The sequence below is a fragment of the Aulostomus chinensis genome, chromosome 3 (assembly GCF_037954235.1).
Source record: "Aulostomus chinensis isolate RoL2024-O1b breed Wild chromosome 3, RoL_Achi_v1.0, whole genome shotgun sequence".
Lineage (NCBI taxonomy): Eukaryota > Metazoa > Chordata > Actinopteri > Syngnathiformes > Aulostomidae > Aulostomus > Aulostomus chinensis.
In genome coordinates this window covers 14,296,718-14,312,632 of record NC_141322.1, presented here as the reverse complement: position 1 = coordinate 14,312,632, position 15,915 = coordinate 14,296,718, and the positions used below count along the sequence as shown (strand labels likewise).

General features: G+C 44.1%; 2 protein-coding genes across 7 annotated transcripts in view; both read left to right on the top strand.

Annotated features, from left to right (window-relative positions):
• Window positions 1–6,390, top strand: part of dlgap4b (discs, large (Drosophila) homolog-associated protein 4b) — a 123,226-nt gene extending 116,836 nt beyond the window's left edge. For all 5 annotated transcript variants that reach the window (XM_086198843.1, XM_086198841.1, XM_086198842.1 and 2 more), the window contains 2 exons: window positions 207–377; window positions 1,804–6,390. In XM_086198843.1, coding sequence (XP_086054969.1) covers window positions 207–377; window positions 1,804–2,046 — 414 coding nt within the window. In that variant the 3' untranslated portion in view covers window positions 2,047–6,390. The remainder of the gene's footprint in view (window positions 1–206; window positions 378–1,803) is intronic.
• Window positions 6,391–7,461: 1,071 nt separating this feature from the next.
• Window positions 7,462–15,534, top strand: tgif2 (TGFB-induced factor homeobox 2). Of its 2 annotated transcripts, none has more exons than XM_086198838.1 (4): window positions 7,462–7,516; window positions 7,668–7,813; window positions 10,335–10,576; window positions 11,936–15,534. In XM_086198838.1, the coding sequence occupies exons 2-4, from the start codon at window positions 7,795–7,797 to the stop codon at window positions 13,403–13,405; spliced, it is 1,731 nt and encodes a 576-aa protein (XP_086054964.1). In that variant the 5' UTR covers window positions 7,462–7,516; window positions 7,668–7,794; the 3' UTR covers window positions 13,406–15,534. The 2 variants fall into 2 exon arrangements, 1 of the variants encoding a protein (XP_086054964.1); XR_015112072.1 differs by lacking the exon at window positions 7,462–7,516 and having other exon boundaries at window positions 7,523–7,813; window positions 11,936–13,697; window positions 13,797–15,534.
• The last annotated feature ends 381 nt before the right edge of the window (window positions 15,535–15,915 follow it).

Below are 15,915 nucleotides of genomic sequence, written 5' to 3'. Positions count from 1 at the left end.
GACCGACACTTGTTGCTACTGTGCAGAAAGTCAGAACAGAAACAGCTGAATCCTTGTGTCTCCCAGTAAGTACGCAGTACCAGTTTGCTGTGTGTTCTGACGTGTCTTTATTACCTGTGTTCAGGTACTATAACATAAATGGATGACTGTGATGTTGCGTAACCTGCTTCATACACTTAACATCCTAATTCTTCACTCACTTTTAGAATGTCAACGCCAACCCGCGGCCCACACCCCAGGACCTGGCAGGGTTCTGGGACCTGCTGCAGCTGTCCATCGAGGACATCAGCCTCAAGTTCGATGAGCTCTACCATCTCAAGGCCAATGACTGGCAGCCTGTGCCATCTGCGGCTGTCCAGTCGCCCCCTGAGCGGAAGGTACTTCCCACCCCTGCTGCCCAGTGCCCTGGCTGGGGTAGGAAAGCCGCCGAAACCGGCCTCTCTCCTCCCACCACCACCACCATTTCTCCCACTCTTTTTACCTCCCCTTCTCCCCCTGCGTGGGATGAACTAACAGGGTCCTCCCTGTCTAATACAAAGGGGCCAGAGATCCCTTTAGGCATGCATGGAGAACTTCATCTCAAAGAGGGCTGGCGTGAGCATTGGTGTGTTCTAAGGGTAGAGCCCTGCTTTGAGCATGCATGCACCCATGTGTTTGTTGCTGTGGAGCATGGCGAAGATGTTCTGGCTCAAGGGACAGAATGTAGTCTTGCGTTTGCTCTGTCTCTGTTTAAATATCTTTGCTTGTTTTTCTGTGTCTTTGAATCTGGTGAAACCTCTGAACCTCACAAGCTTAAAAGTTGAGTTCTGCAGCTTTATCTGGATCCTCTCCTATCCAGAACCACTATGAGCAGGCGGAGTGGTTTCTTTGACAAACGAACTCCTTCAACGACAATTGTTGCCGGAGCTCTCTGACCTCAGACAAGCTCCTTCAGCCAAGAGAGCAACTAAACATGACGCTATAACATGTCAAATCCAGTTGGAAGAACGGTGAATACATCTTGTCGCTGAGAAGCTGCATCCTTCTCTTCTGAGTCCACTTCTGCAGTAACTGCACTGTGTTTATTCTACTAATGGTAACGCTTGTTATTTCCTGCCACTGTCTTGTCATCAACTATAAGCATCAGTCGGTGGCTACGTTACTGTTGGGTGGTAGAGGAGCAGTTAGAACCCAGTTCTGATTGATTGATTGATTACTGAATCTAGACATTCGATCAGTGATCCAGACGTAGCTGCAGAGCTCATTTTTGAGCTTGCAAGATACAGATGGTCCCACCAGAGTATTTGTCAGTTACGTTGTTTATGTCTCTGTCCTGTGCGTGCGTGCGTGTGTGTGCGTGCGTGCGTGTGTGTGTGTGTGTGTGTGTGTTTTCATGGATCTTTCAACTCCTGCAAATGACCCGCTCTTGCTTTGTGTTGCTTTGCGATGTAAATGCATTGATTCAGTGTCTTGTGATCCTTCTTATTGTGCTTTCAGTTTGAACCACTGTGCCCATCATTCATGTTTCATTTCACGTCCGGAAATTGTCATCCAAATGACTGTTTCTCTCGATGCGTATTTGACTACTTTTACCAGTTGTCTACACTGTCAATGTTCTGTTTATCACCTGAAACCAGTTAGGATTATGTGAAGCTTTAACAAAATAATCAGCTCTGGTGTAATGTCTTTGTCAAAGTTGTGTCTGTCAAACCTCCCTGAGGAAGTAGAAGCTCTTGAAGGCACTTTGTGTGTTACATCGTCTCACTGTCTTCTCTCCTCTCTCTCATCGCTGTCCTTCTGTCTATCATCCCTCCAACGCTACAGGACACGGAGAAGGCGGCCCCTTCGGCATCAAAGAAGCCTGGTAAAGGTCGACCAATGCTAGGCCGCGAGAAGAGCGCAGACTCCTCTTCCACCTCTTCTTCAGCCTCAGCAGAGAAGCAGAGACAGGAGGCTCGCAAGCGTCTGCTGGCTGCCAAGAAGGCCGCCTCTTTTCGCCAGAACTCTGCCACAGAGAGCGCAGACAGCATTGAAATCTATGTCCCTGAGGCCCAGACTCGCCTCTGAGAGACAAAGAGGCGTATGAGGTCAGATCATAGGACAGATAAGTGTCACTGAAATACCATGAAGAAGGAGAGGAAGACTTTTGCAATGCAAATGAGCTACTCTGAGCAGAGTAGGATCAAGGTTGGATGGGGGAGCAGAGATTAAATTCCCAGTGATTCAAGTGGGTCCATTTGGGCATTTTTGACCCACTCATACAGTTGTAGGCTGGTCCTGGTGGTGTCACAAACATATTCATCATAATAGAAAATGAAACATTTTAACTCTTGTGGACTTAGCAGGACACTCCTCATTTGAGGCTGCCATTAAAAACCTCAGCTAAGCTTTCTTCTTGATCATAAAACATGTTAACGAAGTATTGTTATTATGATTATATCCTAAAGAATCTATCTGAAGACTGTTTGAAATGTTCCTCTATCTCGGCTATAAGATCTATAATGTGGAAAGAGGCTGAGCAGTTATGCTTTTTTTCTGCTTCCCATCGTCTCTCCCCAGTATATTGGCCACCTTGTAGCTTTGCACACCACCGCCTTGTGGCCATCTCACAAACTACATCCACTGCCTCCAAGATGAAAACTCACACATACGTACGTCTTCCTTGTATTTATTTGTTTACTTTCTATGTACTTTTTTGTTTGTAAAAATTCAATTTAGATCAAGTTCTTATGAATATTTTTGGACTATGGTATGAAAATGAGAGTCAGGTGTGGAGGGGGTACCTGTATTTATATAATTCCTAGCAATTAACTCTTGTGTGTGTCCTTCAAAATGTTTGTGTCAAAGATTTTAAAGCACTGGTGGGAATCTTTAAAAGTTCTGCTGCTTTAATATTTTTTTTAACTGAAAGCACATCCCGTTAATACAAATGACAGAGCATGAAGATTTCAGGACATCAGTTAAATGTACCTCTCTCTCTTTTGCTTCTCTGGTCCATTAACATAATTTTTCTTTTTTTATTATTATTATTGCTGTAGCTGCAGATAATGTGAATATATATATAACCTGGATTTTTTTTTTTAAATTACATCTGTCTCTTCAATGCTTCTTCAAGTGCGTTTATGGACTTTACTCATTTTGGATCGAATCTGGGTCTTGTTGAAAGTGGTTGAGTACGCAGGCTAGTGCTGTGTTACTGTTCCTGGGGACACACATTAGAATGTGTGCTGTTAATTTTTATACTGCAGTTCTTCTTCTCTTGGCTCAGCAAAATTAGTTCTTTGCTACCATTTCCACCACCACCACCACCACCTCCCTCCATCCAACACCATCCAAAGTACCTGCACTTTTTTTTATTCAAAGAAAGACTATTTAATTAAAAGCATTACATGCATTCGCAGTTGTGTTTTCATCATTTATTAAATGCTGCCTTGCTTTATGTTAACGGAAGAAGCCAAAGATGAATTCACTGATTCTAATTCATCTCGTGTTTTTAGAAGCCAGCAGCAGGTAGCTGACCGTAGATGAACTGGACTGTAGCCACAGATCCATATATAATTCAGTGAAAGAGTTATTTTACCCAAAAAGTGTATTTCAGGTTTTCACATACTCAAAAATAGGTGTTTCAAGCTGACAATGTTTTTTTTCCCTCTCCTGTATCACATATTCGTGACTCACAAAAGCGGAAAGCGCTAGCCATGATGGCTAACAGCGACAGCTACTAAACAGCACGACTGCCATAAAACCTAAAGTCTTAGGTGCAGCATCTGCTTTAGTCCACATCTTATTTTACGTAGCCAGTTGCTCAGTAGACCACAAATACATTGATTCAGCCAAAAAAATTGACTTTAGGCCCTGTCGTTCAGTTTGCGTTCAAGGTAGCATCAATCTAGAGCTGCTAACAATTTTACTAGCTAAGGAAACAGTTGGCTCTTTCCACATTCTTGAGTCGCAAGGGGGTGAAAATCTTTCTGAGCTACTTTTGAGTACCTGAAAAGCAAAAAAAAATTTGTTTTTAATTTAAGACGTGTTCCTACAGTGACACCCCAGTGTATAAAATATAACCTGAAATATACAAAAACCTGCTAGGTTTGTTCTCTCCTTAATGGCTGTTTCCTCTTTGGCTGGAAAATAGTGGGCATACGTGATGAACTCTCAATCCAGACATGCAACTGTGAAGTAAACATTCAACTTAGAAGTATTCGCATCATCAGAGATCCTTGGATTTGCTGCCCTCCTGCGTGACTGAGACACGCTGAGGACCTTTTCTTCACTAGTAGTACAGTAGCGGAGGCTCTCTGCCCTCCATCGGTTGTTTATCTGCCTTTCACTCACATTTGGCCCCTACCAAATGGTAAGCAAACAAAACTTCCACTTCCTAATGAGTTGAGTGGAACTGTGGCAGTGTCGTCGTCCCCCCCCCCACCCCCCCAAATTAGCTTCTTTCTCACCCACTGTGACGCAAAAAAAAAAAAAGCAGCCCGGTGGATTTGAATTGTAAAAGCCCAATGACCACCATTCTTTCTCTATCTTGGCAAGAGCTTTCTCTTGATGGTGGGTCTTTGTTTGCTGTTGTGTTTGCCTGCTGGGGATGACTAGGAGAAAAGCTCAAGGGTGTCAATAGCCTGTTCCCTGGCTGCTGTCAATGCTCCCTCCATTTGACTTGGGTGGATGGCATCGTTAGCACCTAAAGGTCTTTTGTGTAACTTCAAACTGACTCCCTGGAAAAAAGTTTTGTCTGACAAGTTGTTTTATTGAATTAAGCAAAGAGGAGTGGCTGTCTTCCACTGAAACACAAGTTCCAAATGAATTTGTCACATTTTTCATTATCTATTGCTATTCTTTTTACTGTGTACTTAATTTGTGTGATTCAAAATATATACATAAGCCAGCCAATTTGTGGGCAATGTATTGTACTGCAGCTCCGCAGTCGCTGCACAGCGGCAAAAAATATGTGGAGGCCACAAGATAAAACTTGTTCCCTTTATATCATTCATTTGTGGTCACAATGTATAACTTCTTCCCTCAGTTGAAAGAAACAGGTTTTATTTCATGACCTTTGTATATTTAAATAATAATAATCCATTGTCTGTGGCCATTCCAGTGCTTAGTAAGGAACACAATTTCACATATTTTGTTTCACTGTCTCCATTTGACACATTTCTAAGCCAAAACCCTGCTGAGTCATACATTTAAACAGGTCTTCTTTCCAATACACACTTCTCTATCTGCCGATATCACCGGGGCACGCCTAGGTCTATTTCCTGGGTAGGGGTTATCCATGATCCAAAACAGCTGCACTGTGGGGCGTTTTGATTTCAGGGTGATAACGACCCCATTGGTTTGATGGACTTGGGCTTTAAAGTTGGATCTACCACGCCAAGAGAGTTTGCTTTTGTGTCATCTAAAGGCAGCAGCACACTCTTGTGAGTGCTTCCTTTTACATGAAACTCAGCTGTAAAGTTGGTTTAACCTGTTTCCGTCCATAAACCAGATAAAAAGGAGGAATTACGGTGGACTTGTCATCACAATTCTTGTCTGTTGTGCCACTTTTTTTCTTTGTTTTAGACCGAAAATAGTATTGCTGTCATTGCATAACCTTAAGCTGCCCGTCGTTTGCCACATTTCTGCATCCCTTGTTTGCAAAAACTGACAGAGACAGACGAAGAGGAAGAGAGTATACCTCAGCTGAGTGAATCTGCTCCCATACAGTAGTCCAAAGGCCTGTTAGCAACAAACAAGCTCATTAACATCTCTGCTTTGTTCTACTGAGTCAGGCATATAAATGTGGGGATGGGGTGAGGAGCACAACCTGTGCTCCTACCACAAGAGATATATGATGTAGCAAAAGAAAAAAAAACAGTGTCTGTAATTGTTATTTTATGAGGCAAGCACATATTTTAAATAATAGGACCTGTTCGGTATTATAGTCTATAGCAGTGGTTCTCAATCTGTGGGTCTGACCCCCCACAAGGGTCGTAAAATCATTTCTGTGGGCTGGCAAATTTGGCGTGAAAGGAAAAAAACTGTATTTTTCAGATGGAAACAGTTTTTTTTTTTTTTTTTTAACTTTCCCAAACCTGTAAGAGTGAAACAACAGATTTGTTTGAGTGTGAGCGATAGTGTGTGCATTTGGAAACTTGTGTTACCCTTGAATTATGAAGTGTTCTTAAATGCTGTCCCCCTTATACTAAAAAGGCTATACTCTTTATTTTTACATGTTTACAATCTTAGTTACCTCAGTGACATGGGAATGAATTTATTTTAATTGTTGTTCCATAAAGTAGACACGTTGACTGTGAGAGTGCATTTATTGAAATACATCTAAGACACTGAAGCCAAAATGGAGTTTATTTTTCTGTGTTGGCAAGAGAAAAACATGTGTGTGTGTGTGTGTGGTGCGCGAGGGGGGGGGGGTCTCAGAAAAGGTTGAGGACCACTGGTCTATAGGATGTGTATATCGTGGGGTTTTCATGTACAAGTATGAGATTTACTTATATTATTGTCACTAACCTCTGGTAACAAATGTGCAATACTGAGTAAAGGGGTTATTTGATATTAAAATGACACTAATAATCTTGCATTTTCCTCTTTGTGCTTCTTAAGGTCACCTTCTATAAATAAGAACAGATCTTTTACAATGCTGTAGATTTATTTATACAAACTCAAGGCTGTTCAGATGTTTAATGGAAAGATTCAATAAAATGCACATAGTACTTTGTCAAAAAGTTCATCATGGTTGTATTTTTACTGTTTTGTAACTGTTTGCAGCAACACTGAAGGGTAACAACAGCCTGTTCCTGGCTTTTCTTTCACTTGCTATTTATAAAAAGGCGGTAGTTGTCTGCTTTTGTTCTCCAAACTCGCAAGAATGGAGTCATTGCAAGTGTGTTGAGCACATCTGTGCTCCTGAGACGACAGTGGCAGAAGCCCGATTTAAGTTCCTACAACAGGTAGATTTTGTATTAAGGTCATCTTTGCTCCTGAGCATCTCAGTTCCTGAGTCCCCGCTGCAGCACCCACCAGTCTCACAAGCCTGGAGTCAAACAAAGCGTAAAAACGTATCAAAACATCAACCAGAAATGCCTCTCGGCGACTTTGACTCGGAATATCTCGGCCAGCAACGCCATGAACCAGTCAAACGCGGTCGCCAGTCTCCGTTTATGATTTATGTAACAAGAACATTTTGCTCAATGTTACGTAAAGCCTGTCCCGGCTGTGTGGCCGTATAGAGGAAATAAAGGTTATTCGTGTGAAAGTAATGACGTCTACTTTCACTACATGGACGGACTTGTGTCGATATGACGGTAATATTTTCGAACGAGTCGATAAAACGACATTGTTTCAATGAATGTGTTCTATTTTGAATGGAATGGTTCAGTCAAGATGACGCGGGGCCTGTCTGCTGTCCACGAACGCTGTGATTGGTCAAAGAGGCGTGAAAGAGGTCTGTGATTGGTTGACAGCTGTGGATAAGGCGGGACCATTTCAGCTGCGGCTGTCAAGATTGGCAAGGAGCTGGCGCTGCTGCGTGCAGGTAAGCGACACAAAATAGGAAACATTTATACTGGCGGAGAGCTGGAGCTGCGATGGGAACGGACTGTCCGGTGAAACGTTTTCACGCGACACAAGAACGTTAAAAGCGAAAGTTGGGTCTTGTTTTGTTTGGTGTTTTTTTTCTCGTAAAGAAAGCGCAACACCTCCAGCGTCTTGGAAGAAAGTGCGGTTGTGGGAACCGTCGCGGGGCTCCGGGCACGCTTTGTACAGCAATCAACTTGGACAGCTGCGTGTTTTCAAGCGAGCCATCAACAAAGAATGAAAGCATTCAAACGAGGTGAGTGTGTTTTTGTCACGCTTGTTCACGTTTTCTTACCCGCAAAAGTGTGTGTCTGCGAGCCCGCCGAGTCTTTACTGTTGGTTTTGCCTGGTATGCGGGCTTTTTGTTACGAGCAAATGCAGCGTGTGTTTGAATGTGGAGGGACAGTTAGCCAGCTATTTATCTCTGGAGGGAGGAAGGCAGGCATGGTGTCCATCTGGCGGAGCGACATGCGGGAGGCTGCGGGCTCCTGCCTGCCTCCTTTGTGCGCTCCAGATGGCTAATTTACCGAGCTGTCCCTCGGTGTGTGCCGTTTGGATCCGTCGTTATTGTGTTGTCCTCCAGATGTGACGTTATCACTTTGCCAAAGCCAGCTGCTGTGAAAAGTTGGCTACTAACGGTCAGATTTAGATTGGAAACATTAAGTTGCTTCTGAAGCTGAAGTTTGGGCTGTTGGTCGATCAAAAGTCGCTCTTGTTTTGTTTTTTTGTTGGGTGTTTTTTTGGTTACTCAACTTTTTAAAAGAAACTTTCAAAAAAAATCACGTCACCTGCTTGATATTTATCCCCACTGAAACATTTCCAGGGAATATATTGTGAAAGAGAAATGTACTCTTGACAGCTTGAGCTGCTAAAATGGCTACAAACTAGCATCTGTCCCAAATCTGTCTGAGCTGCGGCGCTAACCAACAGATGTGTGGAGAACGTAACGTCACATATGCGTTGAAATAAATGTCAACATAGAGTTTAATAAATCAAAAAAAAATGTCGAGCCGGTGTAGCAGCTTCTTTATGGCCCTGCGGTACACGATTTTCCCTGGAGACTGTTAGAAATGAGAAGAACCTGACTGAGGCTGTGCATCGTGAAGAAGTTTTAAATCCAGACGACACGACTGGGTAATATAAACGTAGCCTGTGTGTTACACTCTCAACGCCAGCATGCAAAACTATATGCACCCCTACAACGCATAGCAGTTGCATCAGATTCAAAACAGTGAACAGAAGCAGGGATGCAAGACATTTGATCTTTTTTCAACATATTTACTGAAGGCAACCTGAGAAGATAAGTTAGGGTTTTGTAAGTACTAAAAAAACCAACTACCATGTTCTCATTGTGAATTTGACACAGTAACGATTGGCTTTAAAACATTTGGAGAGTAACAGTTGTGCATTTACAGCTTTGTTTCCCCGTCTTCTGGAAATCAACTCTGCTCTGACCAACTGATAAAAACACAAAGCAGAAGACAGATATCCACCACAGATGTGCCGATATCATGCAGTCCTAAAAGATGCATCTTAACATCCAGGAACTCAATTAATTTACTGTTTACTAGCAAGTAGGGCTGCTCAAATGAAAAATGAAGTTGAATCAAAATACGGTGAACAGCATTTGTCCAATCGTAGGAAGGCGTAATATTTGTTTCAGGCGAATTTGTACTAACCATCAGATTTTCAGATGAACATTGTTGTGATGCAGATTTGTTGGGCCTCAAGAAAACACTTTTGATACTGATCCCCGTAACAATGACATCATCATCATCATCATCATCAAGTCTTTCATAAAATAACGAAGAGTAATAACTTTAAACTGAAAATTCCTTCCAGTATTAAAAATTGTATCAAAATAACAATGTCAGTAAAAAAAAATAATTGCACTTAAAAAAAATTCACAATTTGTGCAGCCCTCTGAACAAGTTCATCACTACCTAGTGTTTCCCCCGCTCACTTCTATACCTTGGTCTGGCACATCCCTCAGTGCAGAGGAGTGCAGCATTCCAAAAGATTTAGTCAACTGCCGCCGCTGTCTTCCTGAGCCTTCCTAGCATGAGGTGAAAACGGCCTCCTCTACGTGGTCAATGGATTCCGGGGCCACTGGCTACTGTGATGTTGATATGCACACAATCTCCTTTGTGAAGACAGGCACTGCCCTGGGGGTCAGGTTTCACCCAGCCACACAGAGAAAGACATTTACTGCATTCTGTGGCCCACCACTGGGATCAGGCATGCTCCATTTTGAAGGGGGATTCCCTCCAGTGGCCAACCAGCCGGAGAGAGAGAGGGGAAAAGAGAAAAAAAATTATTTAAATAAATAAATATATATTTTGTGTATGTGTGTGTGTGTGTGTGTATGTATGTATGTATGTATGTATGTATGTATGTATGTATACATACATACATACATACATACATACATACATACACAAAAAAACAGCCTCAATAAAGTAGAAACCTAAAAAAACCTTGTTTAAACACAACCACAAACCCTCAGTCTAAATTGTGCAACTTTAAAAGATTGTCTTATAATTTTTTTATTGCTTTTTTTCCCTCAGTGGGTCTCCTGTGTTCAGAGAATGTGTGAAAGTTGATCCAAGCAAGCCTGTTTCTGAGTGTGTAGCCATTCACAAGATATCCTCCCCTCCCCTCCCTGTCATTATGATAATGCAGGAAAAAAAAGAGTCTGGCCTCTTTATGTTGGTAAAATGACAGCTTAGATGTATTACAACTCACCTCTCCCTCCCCCTCCCCCCTCCCCTCCTCAGCCCTAGAAGAAGAGCGGCACCTGGAGCAGGAGCACTCCTCGGCTGTGTCGGACAGTGATGACGGCTCCCCACTCGACCTGTCAGGCAGAGGGCTCTTTGGGAAGCGCCGTCGCCGCGGCAACCTGCCCAAGGAGGCGGTGCAGATTCTGCGGAGCTGGCTGTACGAGCACCGCTTCAACGCTTACCCGTCAGAGCAAGAGAAACTCAGTCTGTCAGGCCAGACCAACCTCTCCGTGCTGCAGGTACAGCGGTTTTTGTCTTCTATCTTTGTGATGAACAGAGGATTGCGCACTCACACATTCATAGTTTTCACAAGCTAATCTGTTTGTTCAAATCCATTTACTAAACCTAAATGTTTAGTTGTTTTTACCGAACACCAATGTACTGTTTCTTGAAACCTGTGGTAGAAATGGTTGACACTGAGCTGTATGCCAGAATAGATTAATGGCCAGATGAAATACGTTTTAATTCGTTCCAGATTATTTTTCAGAAATCCCCAGATGTCTGGTTTTTCTTTTGTTTTCCTGAATTTCGTGTTGTTTTTGTTCGATGGTATCACATTTTGAAAGCCGAGGGTGTCTTACCAAGCAACGGATGAATAATTTTCAACAGTCCAGTTGGAAAGTTTTCAAAACGTTTCATAGGGTTCGTGGAATGAAACCCAATCAAGAACTCTTTTCTAGCAGCGGTCAAGATTACACCAGCGATGGGAAGAAATGTAAAACTGTCTGCAGCGCCGCTATAAACGACATCTGTAGAGTCTGCACTCATCTTTTATGTTCATTCGGGTCACATGGAAGGCAAGCTTTGACTTACCAGGGAACCCTTGACTTTATTTCTGTAATTACATCAACATTCTGGCGAATCCCTCCTATGACAGCTGATTCCTTTTTGTCTGTGATTCCATCTGATTTCAAGTTATAACTCCAGGTTTGCATGTTTACGCTCCAGTCTTCATCATCCCTCTCCAGATTTTTTGTTTTTGTAAGTGATGCTGATTTTGATCATTTGTCACCAGCCTCAAATTTAACACAATGAAAGCAAAACAAAACACAGCTGTCAGGTTGCTTCCCCCCCCCCCCCAAAAAAATCCCAGCCTTCCCCCTTTTTTTCATGTTATGACATCAACAGTCTACGTTTCTTCTTCCCTTCTCAACACGCAGGCATGCACATGGCGACAAGCTTCATTAGATCTGGTATTGGAGATCAGCGTGAGGCCCGAGCATCAGAGTCGTTCTTGTTGTGTAGTCAGTAGGGTGGAATGCCTCTGTGGCTCAGCATATTTGAGCCCAGACCTTCATTACTGCCAGCTGTCTGAGGGACTCTCATCTCTGCCTGTCTCGTGAGGCCTGGCGTGCACATGCAGATAAAAATGATGTGTAGGTGGTACTTCAAATCACAGGCCTCGCGTCAGTTTTAGGGATTGAGCAAAATGTGAGCAGCTAATTGATGGTGTCTGGAGATTTCACTGATGTCAACGGCTGTACTAAAGCAGGCCCTCCAGCAGAAATGTCACAGAGCATAACCTGGATTGAATGTGACTTCTGTTCCCTGTAAGCAGAGATCCCTTGTAATGTCAGAAATCGCTCGTCTCTCCCCAGATATGTAACTGGTTTATCAATGCACGTCGCCGCCTCCTCCCTGACCTGCTTCGCAAGGATGGCAAAGACCCCACCAAGTTCAAGATCTCCCGCAAGTTTGGCAAGAGTGACGGCCACTCATCGACCGGAGGTGGAGCCAGCTCTCCAGAAAACCACTCTTCTACTGGCTCATCTCAACAGCGGCCGTCTGTCATCCGCTCTGCGCCCACATTGGACCTCAGTCTTCTAGGGAACACGGCAACGGCCATTCTGACTGGAGCAGGTTATCCTGGGAAGGAGGGTTCGGTCCAGGCGCTGATGAAGCTAGATACACAGAGTCTACTGAGGGAGGCTGAGGAACAGGGCACTAACTCGGCTTGTCTCACCAGCACGACCGTGGCAGCTAGCCCCACCAGTGGCCTGTTCAATACACCTCCCCCGACTCCCCCCGAGCTCTTCCCCACCCAGGATTTCAGTGACTTGCGGCTGCTCGTCGACGCAGCGCTGCAAAGAGCTGCAGAGCAGGAGAATCTGAAGAGACTCCAGGAGAGCCAGAGCAAACTGTCAGAAGAGACTGAAGGGTTGGAGGCGCAGAGCAGTGATTACAGCAGTGACATGGGTCCCACCCCTCCCCCGGAGGACAACCAACAGGTCATGGATCCCTGCAGGGTGCAGAGTCTGATGGAGAAGGCTATGGCGGTGCCCATGTCATCTGTCACCTCTGTCAAGGCTCCAGAGCCTCTGTCCTCTGGAGCCTGTGCACCAGTTTCAGCCCCGGTACTGGTGTCAGCCACGCGGCTGTCCCCCCTGCCCAAGACTAAAGTCATTTGGAGCCCCCTGGAGAAGGACACTGTCCCCATCTCCACCCTAAGCCAGCTCAGCCCAGCTCCTCCACCAACTTCAATGCCAGTACCAGCCGTCGGTTCAACTGCTGCTCCAGATTCAGCCCCAGCTCCATCTCCTCCAGTCTCGAGTCCTTCAAGTGCATCAGTACCCATCACAAGACCAGCTCTCGTGCCGTCGCCAGTCCTTGTCACAGCTAGCAGTTCAACCTCTGCTGCTCCGAGTCGGGCATCAACCCCAACTGTAGCAATTGTTCCAGCTCCTCCCTCGACTGCTGTCACCTCTTTCACAGCCCCCAGAGCAGTCCCGATATACCTGCCATTCCACAAATCCCAGTTGTTACCAGTCACAGTTTCATCACCCATGAATCCCTCCCCAACTTCTGCCCAAGCGCCGACTCCACTGCCAGCTCCAGCCCCAAAGTCCTCCAAACCTGCGATCACACCTCACCTTCCCAGCTCATCCTCCCACCCCTCTCCCCCGTCCCTGCCCTCCTTCACCAGCAGTAGCGTACAGAGGAGTGCAGCGGTGGTGCCCAGTGTCTGGAGCATGGTCCACACTGATACCAGGCAAGCCAGCTCCCTTCAAGTGATCAAGGCTCCCATCACCACAGTGTGGGGGCCACAACACACAGCCTGCACCCAGTGAGTCAGGCTGTCAACGAGATGCTGCAGATTTTGACCTGGTTGCGTGTAGGTGGCAGGAGTGAGGCTGGACAACACTGTATATACCAGAATGTATCGTCACCGGTCCCTGTTGACATGGAAGCCTGTGCCTGCACAATGTATGACAATGACTCAGACGTGCGAACTGGGACAAAGCAGCGGACGTGTTTTTAGGGACCTGCTGTTCACACGCAACTTTTTATCATTACAAATGCTGTTCTGGAATCGAATGCTCTCCCTCTCTCTGAATGAACATTCCACTGTGCAGAGTAGTGGTATAGTAATACAGTTTTTGATACCATTTTCAAAATTCCTTTCTCTCTTTCCGGTTTAGAAGCGAGGAGGTAAAAATGTTCCTTATTTGTATATTTCAGCTGATGTCCATCTCAGCACCAGCAGAGTTGGCCTCCTCGGTAGCAGTACTGTTGAATGTACAGAGGGGTTTGCTGTCATCATTCCTCCAGGGCGTAGAGGAGGATCCTCTCTTCATCCCACACCAACATTTTAGTCCTCCAGAGTTGTGCAATTCAGATGATTCTGACTTTTATTTTGTGCATTCCCCCATGTTAAATTTACCTGTCTGATGTTTAATAGTAGATGAATGATTCCTACTGCAGGCTGGTGTGCCCCCCCCCCCCCACCCCCACCCCACGTCCTGTCTTTTATAGCTGCAGAGATTTATTGGCCCTCATCTCTCTCGTGCCATACCTTTCTTTGTGTGCCATGTCGGATCTATAGTCATATCCAAACAGACGAGCCGTATGTCGTCTTTGTGAAAAACAAAGCTGTCTTTTCTTTTTCTTTTTTCCTCTTTTTTTTCATGTGACCTTGGTCAGTTACGTAGCATCTGCAGGAGAGGGGGAGGTGACATTGGATCGGTTACTGAAATCAATTTCAGTGTGGAGGTGTGCTGCCTGGTGGACTGATGACATCACACTCACGGCTCCTGATGTGAAACTTTACACCTGCTGTGACATGCAGAGCCGCTTAATTCTCAGTTGTCTGATTCTCGTATTCTGGTGGGAAGAATATAGCATTTCCAGTCAATGTGGAACCTTGGTTCAGGTCAGCGTAGTTCCAAATGTCTCAATTGGAAAATTGGTATGTCTTGATTATACTTGTAGGATTTTTTGTTTGTTTGTTTTAAGGCACAAAAGCATAAACTTTTCTCATCCGTGCTTTAGAAATGGGTTCTCTAGGAGTTCTAATCATTCATATAATAAAGTTGTAGTTTCCATGAAACTGTCTTAGCATAAATCATAACATAACATATGGCAGACTGTCATCATCGTAGAACGTCATGTGGAAAGTCGGGTTCCTTTCGGAATAATACTGTAGCAGAATAGTGAGGCGAATCTTAAACTGTTATGTTTACCAGTGTCATGTAGCTGTGGTCATTTGAAGCGGTTATATTTGGCATGTGCAAGGAGGAAATGAGATGTTTGGTCAGATTACTGCGGAGCACTGACCCGTCATCCCCAGAAAGTCTGTCCAGCTTCTTGTTTCGAGCAAATATGAAATCTCAAACACTCCTGCTATGTCCACTTTGTTTTTGTGTGTCTTTTCCCTTACTGCCAGTTCTTTTCAGTTGTCGTCGTTACAGGTACTCAGTAGGCTGATGTGCAGTTATACCTCATTTTACACAGGTCACATCAGGCTCGGGACATAACGTAGAGAGATAAGTATTAAAGTAATATTTTTATTCGGACGTGGCTTGTGTTCCTGGAAGTGGCTGGCTAAGAATTAGATGGGCAGGTTTTATATAACAAGGGTTCTATCAGTTTTTGACACAAAACTACGCTCACTCTGAGAAGCCAATGTGATGTATGTAAATATCTTCTAGGTCAGTTCTGGGGTTTTTTTGTTTTTGTTTTTTTTGTATTGGCATGATATTTATCTCAAAATGTGTAGTTTCTCTTCAGCCAAATGCATTAAAAATGTTTCATGTTGTGAATCATGACTGACCGTTGGCAGTATGACTGGCTGCTGTGCCTTAAACCTACCGACTGAGGGATGATGTCCCTTTTTTTTATATAAAAACTTCTCAATAGTCTGTGCAATATATGCCTTAAACTTTAAGTGTGTTTTGTATAAGCATTTCAAAGAAATAAAAGTTCAGTTTTTCATAAACGCTGTTTCTCTAGTGTACTTATTCATCACTGGTCTGTCTCCTCTTCTATAAGCTATAAAGCACCATTGTAAATAAATAACTTTATTGTCATGTATTGGTTTTATGGTTTGTGTGCTCATTTCCAAATTGTGGCTCCACTACGTACAATTTCATCTTCCTTATTTTAATGTGGACGTGCTTAAGTTGTGGCTACTAATGCGAACATTTCGCTGTCCTGACTGACCTGGTCTGCAGCTTTTGGACGACCGCTATTAATCAAGGAAGGGAACAAATCAGAATTTGAACAAAGGGAGACAGACCTGCAGCGGGCATTTGTTTCTTCTTTCCGTTATACTGTCCGACAATTGTAATAGCTGAGCATG